Raw genomic sequence first — 20,433 nt, 5'->3', positions numbered from 1 at the left:
TTTAGTCTATCCACACATCCGTAAAAAGTTTGTTTTCATTAAATTCTAAGCCCCCTTCAGTGTGCCAGCTACTTCCTGCCAGAATCCAGATATAGGATTATAGGAAAAAATCATTGGCAAATTACTCTAAGTTTAAAAACTCTGGATTTACATGCATTTTGTTTCCCATAAATCCTAGCAATCAAACCATGTTAGGAATATTTTATCTTCTTATAAGCAAAGACTTGCAAAGATGTTTCCTAATGTTTCATTAGTTTCTTTAAGTTTTTAAAGACAAGCCTATGATAAGTTCTACCGTCCTTCCACTGAGGTCATTTCAATTCTATGTGAATGAGATACAGTATCTAGTAAGAATGTCCTTTCTCAAGACTCCTAAAGTTTCTACATTTTATGACATGTAAGAAAAAAAAAGTGACATGTAAGGAGACAGAAAATGTCAACCACATACACTGATAAGGAAAAAAGCCTTTCTGAGAAATCAAGTAAGTCAAATTACTTAATGAAACCAATTATGTTTTGGGGAAACTATGGTAATTGGCCTGAATTCAAAGCAAAATGAATGTGGAGCTGTCATGGGAGACTTCACTTAGATCTCATCTTAATTCAAAGACATCAAGAAATGGGTGTAGTTCCAGAGTCAGAGAAACTGTCTGGATTTTTTTCCTCTGTGTATCAGGAATACAATTAGGTTTAAGAACATGTAAAGCTTGGGGCGCCTGGGTGGCTCTCAGCTGGGTAAGTGTCCAACTCTTGATTTTGGCTCAGGTCATGTTCTCACAGCTTGTGGGTTCAGGCCCCACATCAGGCTCTGCACTGGCAGAGCAGAGCCTGCTTGGGATCTCTCTCTCTCTCTCTGCTCCTCCCCTGCTCACTCTCTCTCTTTGAAAATAAGGAAATAAACATTAGGAAAAAAAAAAAAAAAAAAAGACATGTAAAGCTTGTCGTAAGTCCAGCCCAGGTGAAAACACCTAACTAATTTCCTGAAATAGCTCCTGAATGGAACCAGTGTCCTGAGCATCTGTCTGGTTAATTGAATACAGGCTGTTTAGGTTCAGATGAGAATTCTTACAATAAGCCCAGACCTCTAATGACCTTCAGGAAAAGGGAGTCAGTTCTAGTGGTCTGTTGCCCTTCAGGAAGTCACTTTACACTTGTATCTCTTTTTCATTGTTCTAAAATATATTCATTCAGGCAGATGACAATTTGCTAGTATATTTTAAAAAATGATATTGAAACCTAGAATACATAGTTATTTACTATTCGAAATGTATTTTTTAAGACCCAGGAGTCAGGCTGATAAGAAAACCAGGTAAGAAGTTACAATAAATGTCAAATAACAAGGGAGATGACTCTACCTACATTCAAAATAAAACAATAGTCATTTCATTATTATATGTAATTTCAGAAATATCAGCCAAAATAAACTCAGCAGTGTTTACGGAAAAACATTCCAATGATCTTCTGAGATTAGAGCTAGGGAATCAATGCACTTGTGAGCTTAATTCATCTTAGATTCAGAACATAAATGGATGTGTATGTGTGGCAGGAAAAAAGGGGTGACAGTCTTCTACACATGTAAGATATAGGAACATCAGATAGGAGAATTTATTTTCTTGTAAAAGATTCTGAGCAATTATGAAAAACTGCATAAAATATGCTCATATAATATTTCTACAGCACCTAAAATTTCTAAAATGTTCCTAAAATCATTTTTACAAATTTCATTTCATAACTGCCCTGTATTTTCATTGGGTACTATTGTTGACACAAATTTCACAAGTGAGAAAAAAAACCTTGGTAAAAAAAAGTCAGGGATAGGATTTAAGGATTTTGACATCATACATAGCATAGCAAAGCATTCTGACATGCACTACACTCTCAAGTGAAGTCTGGGAAAGAGTCTGCAAAAACATTATCTGATGAGATAAAAGGAGAAAACCAAAGATCAAGAATACAGCTGAATACAGAGAAAGAAAAGGCTAATTCTAAGTGTATCTGAAAACAGATTCCTTGACCTCAGACTGTAAGACACAAAAGCATTTCCCATAATTGGAAATTAATTAACGATCTGCCAGGAAGTCATATGCATCTTTTATATCTTTAATTTCTATAATTCACAAACACTTCATTAAAGCATGAATTCAATCAGTGCCTTTCTTCTGTTCTCTAACTGGTTCTCTAAAGGTAAACACCTTTTTACAGAACTAGAAAATGACCTCAATATTTTCCGTGTCTTTCATATTAGTTTTATTAATGCCTGCTACTCAGTTTGACTAACCTCAGTCTCGTTACCTTTTAGTTCAGATAAAGCAGCCTCATTATTTATAATTACCCCATGTTTACAACTGGCCATAGAGCAAGAGACAGTAAACTGTAAACTATTATTTACATTCAACTTATAAATAATTATCCTTTAACTTTTATCTCATTCAAGGAGTATAATGTTATTAATAAAAACTTTGGGAAATTCAACAGGCATACCAAATAGCCTCTCTTCCAAATAAAATGTCATATATGAAATATCTAGATCTCCTTTTGGTTTTTGACAAATAATTTACGAGATATAGGTAGTAGAATAATTTATTAGTTCCCACTATAGCCAAGAATAACTGAGTTATATGAACACATTCCTGGTCTATTAAAAAAATTTAAATTATAAACATTCACATTTCTTTGGGCCATTCAAATTCCACTATACACTTCTTTTGCTTAAAGCATCTTTATGTGACACTTCATGCAAGTGTTAAAACTTATGAATGAAACTAAAGCACTATTATTGAACCATGTTTTTAATGTATCAAATGTTTATTACTAAAAAGTGAGTACATGGCAGTGATAACATTTGAGTATTAAGAGGCCTTATCGGGGGAGCACCTGGGTGGCTCAATTGGTTCAGTGTCCAACTTTGGCTCAGGTTATGATCTCGCAGTTCATGAGTTCGAGCCCCTTGTCGGGCTCTGTGCTGACAGCTCAGAGCCTGGAGCCTGTTTCAGATTCTGTGTCTCCCTCTCTCTCTGCCTGTCCCCCACTGATGCTGTCTCCCTCTGTCTCTCAAAAATAAACATTAAAAAAAAAGACGTCCTATCTGCTAACAGAATGTCCCACTCTCTCACTCTTTATCCCTGTTGCTTACTCTGACCATGTTGGTTACTATTGCTGAAGATGTTGTTACACTGTGGCTTGGCTTATGAATATGGAGGCTGACTAGAGGAGGAATGGAGAGAGCAGCAATGTGCTACATAGGTAGGTAAAACTGAAAACCTGAAGCCTCGAGCCGAAGTAAACAAATAGTAGAAGTTGCTTTTCCCCTTCCCATTACCCATTTCTCAGAGACAGTCACTCATCATTAATAGTTCAAGTGTTTTTTAGCAGGATTTGAAACTATGAGAATTTCGTGGGGGCACCAAAAATCATAAGCAAGCCACAACCCCACACCCAAAGAATAGAAGTCACAGAAAAGACAGACGGAAGTAAAAATATTTTTGGTTGGCCTGTAATTACACATCACATACTTGACTACAGGATTTCACAGTCAGTTTTCAAGCCCCTTCATATAATACTGGAAGACACTTCAGGGATCACTCTAGTTCAACTATTCCCAACTTCCATAACCTACAGATTTCTATCAAAGCATCAATAACACTTCATTTGTTTCCCTTTACTAGCTTGAAGATGCTTGGAAGCAGTGAGGAGACTCACTGGGCTTTGAATTCTTTTGATGCCTAGTGCAGTACTTGACACACAGTAGATGCTTGATAATTGTTGAATAAAATTCCCCTCCCTCAATCTTGGCAGTTTCTTGTCCCACAACCCACACATCTCAGCGGAGCAGGCTGATGCCCTTTATCACCTTACCTTTTGCATTTTATCTTCAGCCCCTTTCCTTTGCCCTAAGGAAAGGGCACTTAAGACTCTAAATCACTTATTTTAATGCTCTGAACTGTGGTCTTCAAGTCTCTGTGCCTCTGCACATACTGTGTTCTTTGCCTCACAGCCCCGCATCTCCCTCCAGCAAACTAATTCATCCTTCAGAGTCCTGTTATTTTTGAAGTGCACCTTAACCTTTCCAGAAAAATATTTTTAATTGTTATTTCCTCTCTAATTATGAAAGCAATGTATTTTCAAAATTTCATTTTTCATGGTAAGAAAAATTAGAAAATAAAGAAAAGTTTAGAAAATAAAAACACCCAATATTGTACTCCTCAGTCCTAGGTAGATTGATCTGTGCCCTCCTTTGTGTACACAGATCCACTAGAATCACTTCACGTTGTTTAAGGTAACTGTTAGACATAGGCCCTCAGTGCCAACCTGGAAGGTTGGTGCCAACTGTTTATCCCTGGGGTAAAGCATAGAGCCTGGAACTCAGGAGACACTGAATAGAACTGAAGGAATGAAAAGAACAGAATTAAGGCAATGCAATCACTGCTGATCTGAATTTTCTAGTACTGGTATTGGTACTCCTGTAAATACAGTCAGAGGAATCCTCTTTGTAGATGCTGACTACCAGATAGATCACAAAACAATTATGTGACTCCTTTCCATTTTGTCTTGCTCCCCGTGTGTGTTGTGACTCACAGCCCCTTTCTTCTTCTCAGTGTGTAAGAAACAAGTCAAAGAGGAAATTCCTTCAAATGTTGATAATCCCCTGATGTGAGGAACAGAACACAGAATGTACTCCACTAGTTATCTGCCTCTTTACAGATGATCTCCCTGTCCTATGGTTTGGTGTCATCAGTGCAAAAAAGGACAATAATTTTCCCTCTGCTTGTTCCATAGAGTCGCTGTTAGGATCAACTACAAAAGTATTCTATGAAATATGGATGTTAAGATAATATGGTAGCCAGTCTCTATGATGGCCCCCAATGACCTCTGCCCCTTGGTATTCATACCCTTGTATAGGCCCTCCCACACTGTAGCCGGATTGGTCTGTGTGACTACCAGAATATGACAGAAGTGATGGCATGCCCTTCTGAGATGAGGTTATAAAAGAAATTATGGCTTCTATCATGGTGGAGGCATGTTGGCTCTACCACCCCACCTACTCCCCTATCTCTATCTCCTTCTCTCCTTACTCAGTGACAAAGTCAGCTGCCACTGTCAAGAATGGAGAGACCCAAGTGGTGAGGAACCAAAGCCTTTGGCCAACAGCTACTGAGGCCTGCCTACAGTCATGTGAGTGAGCCCGGAAGTGGATCTTCCCATCCTGGTTGAACCTTACAATGATTTCAACCCTAGCTGACAGCTTGACACCAACATCATGAAAGACCCTGAGCCAGAACCATTAGATTGAGCCACTCCTACATTCTTAACTCTCAGAAAAGTGTGAAATAACTTTGTTGTTTAAAGCTGCTAAATTTGAGGGGTACCTGGGTGGCTCAGTTGGTTAAGTGACTGACTTCGTTTTGGCCCAGGTCATGATCTCACGGTTCATGAGTCTGAGCCCCAGATTGGCCTCTCTGCTGTCCGTGCAGAGCCTGCTTCAGATTCTCTGTCTCCCTCTCTCTCTCTGCCCCTCCCCACACTCTCTCTCTTAAAAATAAACATTAAAAAAACTTTTTTATAAAATAAATAAAGCTGTTAAATTTGGAATAATTTGTTACACGGCAACAGGTAACATATTGTTGATATTATCATTCCCCAGTCATATTTATACTACTTCTAAAGGTAATATTAAAATGAAGCACTGGTTTTCTTTCTTTTAAAAAAAAATTTTTTTTTAATGTTTATTCATTTTTAAGAGACAGAGAGACAGAGCGTGAGTAGGGGAGGGGCAGAGACAGAGGGAGACACAGAATCTGAAGCAGGCTCCAGGCTCTGAGCTGACAGGCTGACAGCAGTGAGCCTGATGTGGGGCTTGAACCCACAAACCGTGAGATCATGACCTGAGCTGAAGTCAGACACTTACTCAACTGAGCCGCCCAAGCACCCCTGAAGCACTGGATTTCTAAAAGACCACCTAGAACCATAAGATCATGTGGTACAATCTGCCTTGATACTTGGTTTAAGAAATAACTTTTCCACTCCTATATTATATTTCAAATCCAGCCTCCCTACTAACAGAGATCACCCAATGTCACGTGGACAAGTGGTTTAGACCTCTTTTAGAAGCAGTTCATTTTCTTTTCTTTTTCTTTTTGTATCATTTTAATGTTTATTTATTTTTGAGAGAGACAGACAGACAGAGTGTGAGTGGGAGAAGGACAGAAAGAGGAGACAGAATCAGAAGCAGCCTCCAGGCTCTAAGCTGTCAGCACAGAGCCCAAGGTTGGGCTCAAACTCACAAGCCATGAGATTATGACCTGAGCCAGATGCTTAACCAACTGAGCCACCCAGGCACCCCTTCTTTTCTTTTTCTTCTCTACCCTTATTTATGTACGCTAGCTTAATCTTGTCTCTTCATTTTTTTTTTATGTTTCTTTTTTATTTTTTGAGAGAGAGAGAGAGAGCACAAGAGAGACAGAGCATGTGTGGGGGAGGGGCAGTGAGAGAGGGAGACAGAATCTAAAGCAGGCTCTGGGCTCTGAGCTGTCAGCACAAGAGCCCAATAAGGGGCTTGAATTTAAAGACTGCGACATCACGACCTGAGCCGAAGTCAGATGCTTAACCAACTGAGCCACCCAGGCACCTCTCCATTTTCTAATCAAAACATAACTTAGTATTTTTCCTGTAAGCCAAAGGTTGGTCTTATTTACTCCCTGTAAATCCATGTTTAGCAGCTTTTTAGAAACGATTGACAGTGAGCCAATTTCAATCAACACCGTTTACCCAAGGAAAAAAATTTAATTTCTAACAGTAACCCCAAACCAATTTTTTTCAAATCTAGCAAATTTAGCCATCTTTCAAAACATATTATTTAAAAAATCTATTCATGCTATGTGATAATCAGTGGTTTCATGTTTATGGATAAGGGAATTCCTAACCAAGGCTAATAGCTCTGCACTAATAAAGTTTTCATCAGGTTAGTTTATTATGCCAACTATGCTTGTAAACAGATAAACTTTTGCTTTGCCTATTTTTATATAGTTCCTACATATTTTAAGACATCGGTATACTCTCCCTTCATATCATCATAAAAGAGAAAGGAGCCTGAGTGAAAAAGATACAAACTAACAAACATTCTCATCAGGATATGTCTTAATTTAAAATATTCAGATAGCCCAGTAATATAGTTTAGCATATCATCCAAGCTAGAACATATAATCAGAGTTGCAAGAGATGTGGAAAAGCTAACTGGGAGCCCTCCCTATTTAATATGTCTGTAGTAAGTTAGGAAATAATACCATCTGCTTTGCAAAAGTAAACTCTGAATTTAAGCCTCAAAAACAGAATCAACATAAATATATTTTTAATCTCATCCCCCACAAGTGAAGGAAATGGTTAAGTTTAATACCTTAGACATAAGTACACAAGTGATGCAGCTGACATTTTTTTAGAGACCTTCAGTTAAGAAAAATACTTTAACAGACACACAGATCAATGGAGCAGAATAGAGAACCTAGAAATGGACCCATAAATATATGGCCAACTAGTCTTTGACAAAGCAGGAAAGAGTATCCAATGGAAAAAGACAGTCTCTTCAGCAAATGATGCTGGGAAAACCGGACAGAGACATGCAGAAGAATGAACCTGGACCACTTTCTCACACCATACACAAAAATAAATTCAAAATGGGATGAAAGACCTAATTGTGAGACAGGAAACCATCAAAATCCTACAGGAGAAAATAGGCAGCAACCTCTTTGACCTAGGCCATAGCAACTTACTACTTGACATGTCTCCGGAGGCGAGGGAAATAAAAGCAAAAATGAACTACTGGAACCTCATCAAGATAAAAAAGCTTCTGCATAGTGAAGGAAACAATCAATAAAACTAAAAGGCAACCGACGGGATGGGAGATGTTTGCAAACGGCATATCAGATAAAGGGTTAGTATCCAAAATCTATAAAGAACTTATCAAACTCAACACTCCAAAAACAAAAAAAACAGTGAAGAAATGGGCACAAGACACGAATAGACACGTTTCCAAAGAAGACATCTAGATAACTAACAAACACATGAAAAGATGTTCAACATCACTCATCATCAGGTAAATGCAAATCAAAACCACAAGGAGATACCACCTCACACCTGTCAGAATGGGTAAAATTAACAACTCGGGAAACAACAGATGTTGGTGAGGGTGTGGAGAAAGGGGAACCCTCTTGCACTATTGGTGGGAATGCAAACTGGTGCAGCCACTCTGGAAAACAATATAGAGGTTCCTCAAAAAATTACAAATAGAACTACCCTATGACCCAGCAATTGCACTAGTAGGTATTCATCCAAAGGATACAAAAATGCTGATTTGAAGGGGCACGTGCACCCCAGTGTTTATAACAGCACTATCAACAATCGCCAAAGTAGGAAAGAGTCCACATGTCCCCTGAGTGATGAATGGATAAAGAAAATGTAATATATATATACATATGTATACATACATGATGGAACACTACTTGGCGATGAAAAAGAATGAAATCTTGCCATTTTCAACAACATGGATGGAGCTAGAGTGAATTATCTTAAGTGAAATAAGTCAGAGAAAGACAAATATCATATGATTTCACTCATATGTGTAATTTGGGAAACTCAACAGATGAACACAGGGGAAGGGAAGCAAAACTAAGATAAAAAAAGAGAGGGAGGCCAATCATAGAGACTCTTAAATACAGAGAACTGAGGCTTGCTGGAGGGGAGGTAGGTGGGGATATGGGTTAAATGGGTGATGGGGCATTCAGGAGGGCACTTGTTGGGATGAGCACTGGGTGTCATATGTAAGAGATGAATCACTGGGTTCTACTCCTGAAGCCAAGACTACAATGTATGTTAACTAACTTGAATTTAAATTTTTTTTTAATGTTTATTTTTAAGAGAGAGAAAAACAGACAGTCAGACAGACTGTGAGTGGGGGAGGGGCAGGGAGAGAGGGAGACACAGAATCTGAAGCAGGATCCATACTGTGAGCTTGACAGCAGCAAGCCCAGCACGGGGCTCGAACTCATAAGTAGTGAGATCATGACCTGAGCCGAAGTTGTATGCGTAACAGACTGAGCCACCAAGGTGTCCCTTGAATTTAAATTAAAAAACAAAGAAAAAAGAAAAATACTTGTATTTAAAGATATCTGAAAATAAGGCCAAAGTTATAATATCAAATAAATGAATGCAAGTCTTTCAACAACCCGACAGAGAAAATACAAACAGTGTAAGAGAAGCATGTGAACAATCCCTGTGGATAAAACAGTATTGATGGGAGAAAGCAATACTAGGAGAAATGGAGCCAAGGCTTTAGAAAACCTTTTTTTTCCCCCAAATTTTTAAATGTTTATTTATTTTTGAGAGAGAGAGAGAGAGGTACAAAGAGCAAGCAGGGGAGGGACAGAGAGAGATGAAGACATAGAATCTGAAGCAGGCTCCAGGCTCTGAGCTGTCAGCTGAGTCCCACATGGGGCTTGAACCCACAAACGGCAAGATCATGACCTGAGCTGGTCAGATGCTTAACCGACTGAGCCACACAGGGGCCCTTAGAAAACCTTTCTGAAGGGAAGTACACCAGAATGCTTGAGTGACAGCAAGTACATAGCATGACAGAGTCCAAGATAAGAATAAACTGAAGATCGAAAGAGAAATAAATGGAAAGAGGGAAGGTGGGTGGAAAAAGGGATGAGAGGAAGGAGGGGGGTGGCTGGACTTGCCTCTAGCCCATAGGTCATTGTGTACAATTTGAAAAAGGATGCTTCCTTAAAGAAGAAACAGACCTACACAAAAACGCAGTTTGGTTAGCAAAGTTTGGGCTAGGTTTCAGCCCCTACTTGCTCCCTGGGCTAGGCCACTTTATTTAGTGAACAACCTGTATAACTGTACAAAGCAGTCCTGGAAAAGAAGAAAAGACTAACTCTGATGTAGAAAGAGGCAGGCATTGATTTTCCTACGGTGAAGTGCAGGTGAATTCCTACAAAGCAGGACACAAAATCAAATTTTGTTATCTTTTCTCACTGTTTTACACCTGCATTTGGAATTGTGTTCTAACAGAAAAATGTCAGTTTGGGGAACAACATTGTTTTTGGTGAGTTGGAAAAGACAGCTGCTAGATGATTAGGGAATTTGAGAAAACCTGGTACTTCCACCCATGTAAGGACAGAGGTACCTGTCCTCAGGCTGGTGCCAAAGATCTCTGTACACAGCTCCTTACTGCCTCCATATTTGACTTTTCTGGGGCTCCAGCTGCTCTCAGTCATCGGGGCATCACTGCTTACTGATTAACAACAGGGTAACAGGCGTCTCCAGCTGAATGCCCAAACTGAGGGTAATTCCCTTGCAAAAGACCTATATCACAACTGCTTTCAGCTACTTGGTAAAATGCAGACTCCTGGTCTCACTCTCTCCCAGACTTATTGAAGAAGAAGCTCTGGAAGTGAGGCTGGGACTCTGTATTTTACACAGTGGACATCAAAGCTGGAAGACTACTGTTTAAGAGTAATGTAAAATATGAGAAATTTCCGTGTGGAGATTACGAAAAAGAAACAGAAAAGAATCAAACCTAGCCAACTGTACACTATAAAGTACAAATTATATATGCCTTCCTCACCAGGTTTATAAGGCAGAGATTCAAAATCTTTAGAATTACAAATTTTTAAAAAGTCATATCTAAACACACAGCTCTTGTGGACTAATTAGAAATGTTATTCTGAAATTAGGTTATAATGACATTTCATGTGTTGCTACACTGACAGGCAACCTTCACTTGTTTTGAGAAATTTCATATTGGGTGACTGATATAGAACCTACTCCAGACATCACGCCCTATCCCCAAACTTAGGCATCTGCTGAACAATCTCAGTTGATTGCTAGTTGAACTGGTTAGTTCTTTTTTAACAGCACCTTGAATGGATAGCAGAGAAACATAATAGGAACAAATTTCTTACCGCTGTGAGGGGTCCTTCTGCTTGTGCCTCCATTGGACTCGTGGGTGTCACTGCAATAAAGTGACTAGCAGCTCCAGCCTGGAGTTCTAGCCTATCTGTATACTGTTCTGGAACAGCAGTGGCAGGACACTCCCCAGAAAGGGCTAAGACCACACCTGAGGTTTCTTTCTTTAAATGATCACTTTCTGCCCAAGGACCCAGTAGGAGCTTTTCATCTTGAGGCGATTCCTCCAGGACTTGAAGTACTTCAGGCTCCTCATCAGAAGGGCTCCCAGTTGTTTTATGGCCTAAAGCCTCATTTGTCCTAAAATCTCGAAGGTCCTGCTCCTTGTCCACAATCACCCATTCTTTGGAATCAACCTCCTGCTTGCAGGAGCTCAAGTTAACTGCTATAAATCCATTGCTGGCACCGCCATCTGCCTGTTCAGGGGTGTTGGCAGAGGCAGGCTTAGAAGCATCTGGAAGATATTCTTCATCATAGTGCCAGATGTGGTCAGCACGGGACACAGCGGGAACACAAGGCTTATGAAGCAGAGCAGGGAGAATAGATTCCTTTCCTGCACTGGAATCTTTCTGCATTTTCTCCAGGCTTAAGAAAACAGAGAGAAGTTACTCAACTGTCCTAGGAAAATATTTATTGCATAACCTATAAGCTCTATACAGAACTAACATTCACACACAGGTTAGAGAAAAAAATATAAATAAAACATAAGGAAAGTTTCACAGGCTGATTAAGTTCTGCTTTACGTGTCATAATCCTGTTTGGGAAGATGGAGCCCATGGAAGGAAGATGGCTCTCCTGCTGCAGGGCAGAAGAGAAGCCTAACCAGGTTGACTCGTGATCTATTTCAACTTTTCTTTGACAATTCAATCACACTGCCCTCTCTCTGGCAGACAGAAACAATTTAGCCAAATTTAGCTTTTGCCTCACCAGAAGCCCTACAAAAGGAAATGAAGAAGCTAGTATACATTAGGCAAATACTTGAAGTGTTTCTTCTTCAGACATATATATAAATGTACTCATTCAAGTAAATACCAAAGGCAGAACTTTTATAAAGAAAAGCTGCTATACCTGCTCAAGCACACCCAGTCCACTATGCACATAGAGGTGCACACAGTGGTGGGGGGTCGGGAGGGGGTGGGGGAAGCTTCAAGGTATATTGTCAGTTTGGGCGGATTAAAAAGCAGATGGCACTGTATAGAATCTCTCTGCCGGCTGAGGGGCAGGCAATGGTGTGACCATTTGGCTGCACTTGCTTCTAAGAACTGATCTCATCTTCAGGAAAGTAGTTTAAGCAATACACTTTTTGCTTTCCAAGTCTGTAATTAGGTGCTTCAATTCCTTCAACTGTTCCCTTTTCATTCTAGCTTCTGGCTTGAGTTCATTTTCTTGGATTACTTCTCTTACCTCCACCTTATTTTTATTTCTCAGCTCTTCCTTCAACATGGACTCCCTTTGGTTTCATTCCTTTGTTAAACTAATTCTTTACCAAACTAAGCTTTTACTCCTATTGCATTTAGGTCTTTATTCCCAATCTTAGCCACCACTCAAAATGTTTAAGCACTGCCCCATCTCAAATCCATCCTTTTGATCATATCAATGTACAGACATAGCTTCTATCACATAGCTGTGAGACTGAATGACTACCATGTAAGGAAGAATACACATATATGAAGGACGATTGAAAATGGAAGCCAGATTAGACTAGGCCAGAAGTGGCTGAACTGTCTTTAAACACAGTAAACACCATGTTCGTCAATTACATGGTCCTTCTAACATTTCATTGCCAATAGCAGCCATCGGGGATGTACACTGAAGGGCATGCGACCATCACTAGTCACTTGGCTCTTAGTATTACTGCAGTCTTCTTTAATTTATATATAACAATTCTTCTGTTAGCAAAATTTACGGATAATTGGACTTCTAATCGCCAACTATAGTTATTACCTATGTATAGCTCTCTAAAGTTCCACCTTTCCTTATTTCTAGGAAGAAACTTATTCATGTCTATTTTTCCTACAGTACTTACAGAAGGCCTTCATTAAATGAATTGAACTGCCTGTCCCTTGTATATAAATTACTTGTTTCCCTCCTTCACGAACTCCCCTTCTTCCTGCACAATACCTTCTTTATCTTGTGCACTCCAACTCTACACTGCATCTTCTTACTCCAATAAATGAGATCCCTTCCAAACAAGGTAAGTTCAAAATGTTTTTAACTTGTACCTAGTTTTATGAAATTACCAGTTCCCACTGCTCAACTTGCAAGGCCAAAAGCTGTGTTATAAGAACTTGTAACAATATTATAAGACAATTCACATTAAGAATCACAATGATAATAAAAACACGGATGGAGATGAGAGCTTAATCAAACCAGTACTACAAAAATGCAAACATTTCTTATTTGAAAGACTTTACATTATAGAAATTAATAATGATGATGTTGAGGATAACTATAGCATCTTTCTTAGTAGCTTTAAAGAAAAGAAAAACTATTTCATACCAGGTCTCAAGAAACTTGTCAGTATCTGGCTTTGGCTCCAGTGTTAGACGTTTTTCCAGCTCAAAGCTGTGGATAGAACGTAACTTCCGCACCAATGGAACATCTCTGTCTGGCTGAGTAATCTCTGAGCGGACACGAATCGGTGAACCAAGGCTTGGAGCATTCAGAATACCATTTACTTGACCATGGCTGTTCTCTTCCTCAGTAGCAGCCTAGACAAAATATAAAAGAAAATAATGAAAAACATTCAGGTGACTATGTACAGGAATCACTGACGTCTTTCAAAATAACATAAGCAAATGCTTGCGATGTGTTTTCAGGAATCAGGATATTTTGGATAGTTGACATCACTAAACACTTGTCTATTAACCTTTTATAAAATGAATATTCTTAATTTATTCTCAGTTTCAGTATTATTTTAGTTTTTTATGTTTTTGGTACAAAAATAAACAGTCTAAAAATGTTTAACCACCTTAGCTTTTTGTATGATATCTTACAAGATGCTTGCAGGTCTCCATTCCACTAAAGTAAAAATAAAACCTGGAAAGGACATTTTCTTCGAGCCACAGGTGGTCTCACAAGAGGTAGGAGAGGCTGCCAAGCATGAATATCCCCTGTTGCTCCTTCTCTAAAAACCAAATGAAAAACCAAACAACAATAAGAAAACTTGGAGCTAGAACAATAAAGAGCTGAGCAGAGCAGCTGGTTGAATATGACACAGCTCAGAGTAGTGGGGCTGCGTAAGGACAGATGCCCACAGCAGCACACTTGCCAAGGAAATTAAGCTTGACCCCAGTAGTAGGGTAGGAGAGGTAGGTCTGGTATGTTTAAAGATGCCCAACTGGTCTGCTGGCTACCAGCAGAAGCAGAAGACAATCTTCTTTGAAGTAAGACTTCTTCTGAAGTAAGGTCTACAGGACTGCCATCAATTATTAATCAAACACATGGGAAGGAATGCCACCACGACTAACAGAAATAATAATTTTTAGAAAAATATTTAAAACTCCCAAAGACATCAGATATTAAACTTGTTAAAATACAGGATATACAGGGGGGAGAGTTAAGATGGTGGAGAAGTAGGGGACCCTGGGCTTTCTTTGTCCCTAAACACAGCTGTATTGAGGTCAGATTTTTTGGAACACCCAGGAAATAGATCTGCAGAGCAACAGAAGGATCTCCACAGTTGGAGGGAAACAGCTTGGTAGATGTGAGGTGCATGGATGTGAATTGGGGAAGAGAAAAACAGTGGAGCCACAGACAAGAGGAAACCATTTCTGTGCAGAGACAAAAGGGAGGGAAAGAGAGAAGGGTTAAGAAAGTGCAACATCAAGTTAGCACAAGAGGAAAACCTCTTTGGACCATGAACTGGGGAGCGAGAAATACTGAGCATCCCAGTTTTGTTTTGCAAATAGCTTTTGGAGCTCTCACTCCAAGGTTTTGGAAGTATGTGTCTTTCTCCTGAGCAGAGCTGTGGACACACTCCTGGGGAGAAGGGAGCTGGCCCTGGAGTGCATACTGTAGTGTAGACATCTCCAGGGTACACTGGAAGAGAACAGTCCCCTTCCTGGAGTACTTCTGGAAGAGGGTTTATTGCCTCACCAAGGACAAAAGACCCTGCAGGTGACGGCCAAACCCTTTCATCAGCAGGGTGGAAAGGTTCTACTCTGGAGGAGGGGAGTGGATCTGCACTATGCCAGGTCCTTTAGGATTTGGGGTTTTGAATCCCAACTGTGCACCAAGGAGAAGGTGCAGGATACTTGTGGCTCAGGGCAAGGTGACTGCCCTCACTATTCTGTAAGGGCTACTCAATAGTGGTGGTTGGGATCCCCAGTCTGGGGATCAAAGCCTGGGGTGATGCCATTTTTTCCCCCAACACAACACAGTGGGACTTCAGAGAGGAGCACAGTGGCCCCCAGTGGAGTTGGGACCTGCTTACACCATATCCTGCCCCTCCGTGCCTGGTAACCGCTTATCTACTGGAAGCAAGATGGAATCTGAGCTAATGCAGCCAGCCTTTCCTCCAGACCAGCACAGCCAAGCACCCCTCAAGCACCAAAGACAACTCATTTTTAGTTTTTTTCTCCTTTTCTCTTTTTTCTTTTGGAATCAGGCTCATAGTTTCTGGTTTACTTTTTGTCATTTCCTTTTATCTTTTTTTTTTTTTTTTGAATCAGGCTTTTTAATTTTCTTTTTCCTTCTTTTCTTTTTTCTTCTGCTCCCTCCCCCCCTTTCTTTTTCTGTGCAATCAGCTTTATAGTTTTTTGTTCCCTCTCTTTTTCTCTTTTTATGGAATCAGCCTTCGCCATCCCCGCCACCCCCCCCCCCCGCCACGCCAGCCTTTTCCTTTCTTCCTAGGGTTACTTCAACAAAAAAATCAAAGCACACCTGGTTGAAGTTCCATACACTCCACCACTACAAGCAAGGAGGAGCTTTGTAAAGGACTGACCAGTGGGAAAGAGCAGCCAAAATGCAACAGCAGAGGGCACACAGCATACACCAGAAACACTTCCTGGAGTGACAGGCCCTGGACAGAATATGACCCCTTTTTAATACAGTAGTATTCTCAGGTGTAGGAAACATAACAAGCTTTTAAAACATGCAAAGGACAGAAACTTAGCCAAAATGACAAGATGAAGGAATTCCCCCCAAAAGAAAGGTCAAGAAGAAATCACAGCCAGGGACTGGCTCAAAACAGATATAAGCAATATATCTGAACAAGAATTTAGAACAACAGTCATAACTACTATCTGGGCTTGAAAAAGGCACAGAAGACACCAGAGAAACCCTTGCTGCAGAGATCAAAGACCTAAGAACTAGTCAGGATGAATTAAAAAATGCTATAACTGAACTGCAAAATAAACTAGACACAGGGACAACAAGAATTAAAGAAGCAGAGAATAGGTGAAACAGAAGAAAAAATTATGGAAAATCATGACACTGACAAAAAGAAGTAAAGAAAATTACTAGATGACAAGGGGAGGCTTAGAAAACTAACTGATTACAAGAAACGAAACAATATTCATATCAAAGGAGTCCCAGAAAAAGAAAAGCGAGGAAAAGGGGAGAAGGTTTATTTGAACAAATTATAGCAGAGAACTTCCCTAATCTGGGAAAGGAAACAGGCATCCAAGTCCAAGAGGCACAGAGAACTCACTTCAAAGTCAACAAAAACAGGTCAACATCACAATGTATCATAGTGAAATTTGCAAAATACAAGGATAAAGAGAAAATTCTGAAAGTAGCTATGGACAAAAGGTCCTAGCCTACAAGGGTAGATACATAAGGTTAGCAGCAGACCTGTCCACTGAAACCTGACTGGCCAGAAGGGAGTGGCAGGACATATTCAATGTGCTGAACAGGAAAAATATGCAGTCAAACATCCTTTATCCAGCAAGGCTGTCATTCAGAATAAAAGGAGAGAAAAAGACTTTCCCAGACAAACAAAAAAACTAAAGGAGTGTGTGACCACTGAACCATTTCTGCAAGAAATTTTAAGGGGACTCTCTGAGGGGAAAAAAAAGGACCAAAGCAGCTAAGACTACAAAGGACCAGAGAATATCATCAGAAACACCAAATTGACAGATATCACAATGGCACTAAATTCTTATCTTTCAATAATCATTCTGAATATAAATGAAATGCTCCAATCAAAAGACATAGGGTATCAGAATGGATTAAAAAACAAGATCCATCTATATTCTGCCTACAATAGACTCATTTTAGACCATAGGACACCCACAGACTGAAAGTGAGGGGATGGAGAACATCTATCATTCTAATGGAGGTCAAAAGGAACCTGGAGTAGCCATGTATCAGACAAACTAGATTTTAAAACAAGGACTGTAACAAGAGATGAAGAAGAGCATTATGTCATAATTAGGGGTCTATACATCATGAAGATCCAACAATTGTAAATATTTAATGCCTCTAACTTGAGAGCACCCACATATATAAGTTGATTAATCACAAACATAAAAAAACTCATTAATAATAATACCATAATACTAGGAGACTTTAATACCCCACTTGCAACAGACAGATCATCTAAGCAGAAAATCAACAAGGAAACAATGGCTTTGAATGACATACTGGACCAGATGGGCTTAATAGATATATTCAGAACATTTCATCCTAAAGTAGCAGAATACACATTCTTCTCAAGTGCACATGGAAAACTTTCCAGAATAGATCACATGCTGGGTCACAAATCAGCCCTCAAGAGGTACAAAAAGGTCCATATCATACCATGCATATGTACCACAAGAAAAAATTTGGAAAACCCTCAAATACATGGAGGTTAAAGAACATCCTACTGAAGAAAGAATGGGTTAACCAGGAAATTAAAGAAGAAATTAAAAATTACATGAAAGCAAATGAAAACACAATAGTCCAAACCCTTTCAAATGCAGCAAAGGCAGTCCTAAGAGGAAAATACATTGCAATTTAGGCCTATCTCAAGAAGTAAGAACAGTCCCAAATACACAATCTAAACTTACACCTAAAGGAGCTAGAAAATGAGCAGCAAATAAAGCCCAAAGCCAGCAGAAGAAGGGAAATAATAAAGATTAGAGCAGAAATAAACGATATAGAAACAAACAAACAAACAAAAACCCCAGTAGAACAGTGTCTACCCCTGTAGGTTAAGGTCCATTTGTCCCTAGCTGTTTTCAGAAAAACAGTAGAACACATCAATGAATCTAAGAGCTGGTTTTTTGCAAGAATAAAAATTGATAAACCCCTAGCTAGACTTATAAAAGAGAGAGATAGAGAGAGAGAGAGAGAGAGGATCCAAATAGATAAAATCATGAAGGAAAGAGGAGAGATCATGGGACACCTGGGTGGCTCAACTGGATAAGCATCCAACTTCAGCTGAGGTCATGATCTCATGGTTCGCAAGTTTGAGCCCCATACTGGTGTCTCTGCTGTCAGCACAGAGCCCGCTTTGGATCCTCTGTCCTCCTTCCACTCTGCCCCTCCCTGGCTTGTGCATGTGTGCACTCTCTCTCAAAAAAACTAAATAAACATTAAAAAAAAAGAAAGAAAGAGATCACAACCAACACCACAGAAATATAAACAATTATAAGCGAATACTATGAAAAATTATATGCCAACAAACTGGACAATCTGGAAGAAATGTACAAATTCCTAGACACTCACACACTACCAAAACTCAAACAGGAAAAAATAGAAAATTTGAAGAGGCCCATAAGCAAAGAAATTGAATCAGTTATCAAAAATCTCCAAACAAAGTCCTGGGCCAGATGGCTTCCCAGGGAAATTCTACCAGACATTTAAAGAAGAGTTAATAACGGGGCGCCTGGGTGGCTCAGTCGGTTAAGCGGCCAACTTTGGCTCAGGTCATGTCTCGCGGTCCGTGAGTTTGAGCCCCGCATCAGGTTCTGTGCTGACAGCTCAGAGCCTGGAGCCTGTTTCAGATTCTCTGTTTCCCTCTCTCTGACCCTCCCCCGTTCATGCTTTGTCTCTCTCTGTCTCAAAAATAAATGTTAAAAAAAAAAAAATTAAAAAAAAAAGAAGAGTTAATACCTATTCTTCTAAACTAATCCTAAATATAGAAATGGAAAGAAAGCTTCCAAACTCATTCTATGAAGCCAGCATTACCTTGATTCCAAAACCAGACAAAGACCCACTAAAAAGGAGAATTACAGGCCAATATCCCCAATGAACCTAGATGCAAAAATTCTCAATAAGATAAATGTACTAGCAAATCAAATTCAACAGTACATTAGAAGAATTATTAACCATGATTAATTGGGACTTATTCCTGGGCTGCAAGGCTGGTTCAATATGCTATGCCACATTTACAAAACAAAGGATAAGAACCATATGATCCTTTATAGGTGCAGAAAAAGCATTGGGCAAAATCCAGCATCCTTTCTTGACAAAGACCATCAAGAAAGCAGAGATAGAAGGAACATACCTCAACATCATAAAAGCCATATATGAAGCTAATATCATCCTTAATGGGGAAAAACTGAGAGCTTTACTCCTAAAGTCAGAAACACGACACTGTTGTTCAACATAGTACTAGAAGTACTAGAAGTCCTAGCCTCAGCAATCAGACAACAAAAAGAAATAAACAGCATCCAAACTGGCAAAGAAGAAGTCAAAACTTTCACTCTTCGCAAATAACATGATACTCTACATGGAAACTGCCAAAGACTCCACCAAAAAATTGCTAGAACTGATACATGAATTCAGCAAAGTCACAGGATATAAAATCAATGTACAGAAATTGGTTGTATTTCTATACACCAATAATGAAACAACAGAAAGAGAAATCAAGGAATTGATCCCATTTACAATTGCACCAAAAACCATAAAGTACCTAGGAATAAGCCTAACTAAAGAGGTAAAAGATCTGTACACCGAAAACTACACAAAGCTTATGAAAGAAATTGAAGACACAAAGAAAGGAAAAAAGATTCCATGTTCATGGATTTAAAGAACAAATATTGTTAAAATGTCTATACTACCCAAAGCAATCTAACACTCAATGTAATTCCTATCAAAATAACACCAGCATTCTTCACAGAGCTAGAACAAACAATCCCAAAATTTGTCTGGAACCAGAGAAGACCCCAAATAGCCAGAGCAATCCTGAAAAAGAAAACCAAAGCTAGAGGCATGACAATTGCAGACTTCAAGATGTATTACAAAGCGGTAATCTAGACAGTATGGTACTGTCACAAAAACAGACACATAGATCAATGCAACAGAATACAGAACCCAGAAATTGACCCACAAATGTAAGGCCAACCTATCTTGAACAAAGGAGGAAAGAGTATCCAATGGAAAAAAGACAGTCTCTTCAGCACATGATGCTGGGAAAACTGGACAGCGACATGCAGAAAAATGAAACTGGACCACTTTCTTACACCATACAGAAAAATAAATTCAACATGAATGAAAGACCTAACTGTGAGACAGGAAACGATCAAAATTCTACAGGAG

At 39.4% G+C, this 20,433-nt stretch overlaps 1 protein-coding gene across 7 annotated transcripts in view; it reads right to left on the bottom strand.

Annotated features, from left to right (window-relative positions):
- TTBK2 (tau tubulin kinase 2) overlaps nt 1–20,433 on the bottom strand; it is a 160,020-nt gene that overhangs the window by 12,365 nt on the left and 127,222 nt on the right. For all 7 annotated transcript variants that reach the window (XM_053224118.1, XM_027067046.2, XM_053224120.1 and 4 more), the window contains 2 exons: nt 13,462–13,673; nt 10,959–11,547 (listed from right to left, as the gene is read on the bottom strand). In XM_053224118.1, the coding sequence (XP_053080093.1) occupies nt 10,959–11,547; nt 13,462–13,673 (801 nt within the window). The remainder of the gene's footprint in view (nt 1–10,958; nt 11,548–13,461; nt 13,674–20,433) is intronic.

Source organism: Acinonyx jubatus, chromosome B3, assembly GCF_027475565.1.
Source record: "Acinonyx jubatus isolate Ajub_Pintada_27869175 chromosome B3, VMU_Ajub_asm_v1.0, whole genome shotgun sequence".
Lineage (NCBI taxonomy): Eukaryota > Metazoa > Chordata > Mammalia > Carnivora > Felidae > Acinonyx > Acinonyx jubatus.
Note: the sequence above shows the minus strand (reverse complement) of the source record. Positions and strands in the feature narration are given on the sequence as shown.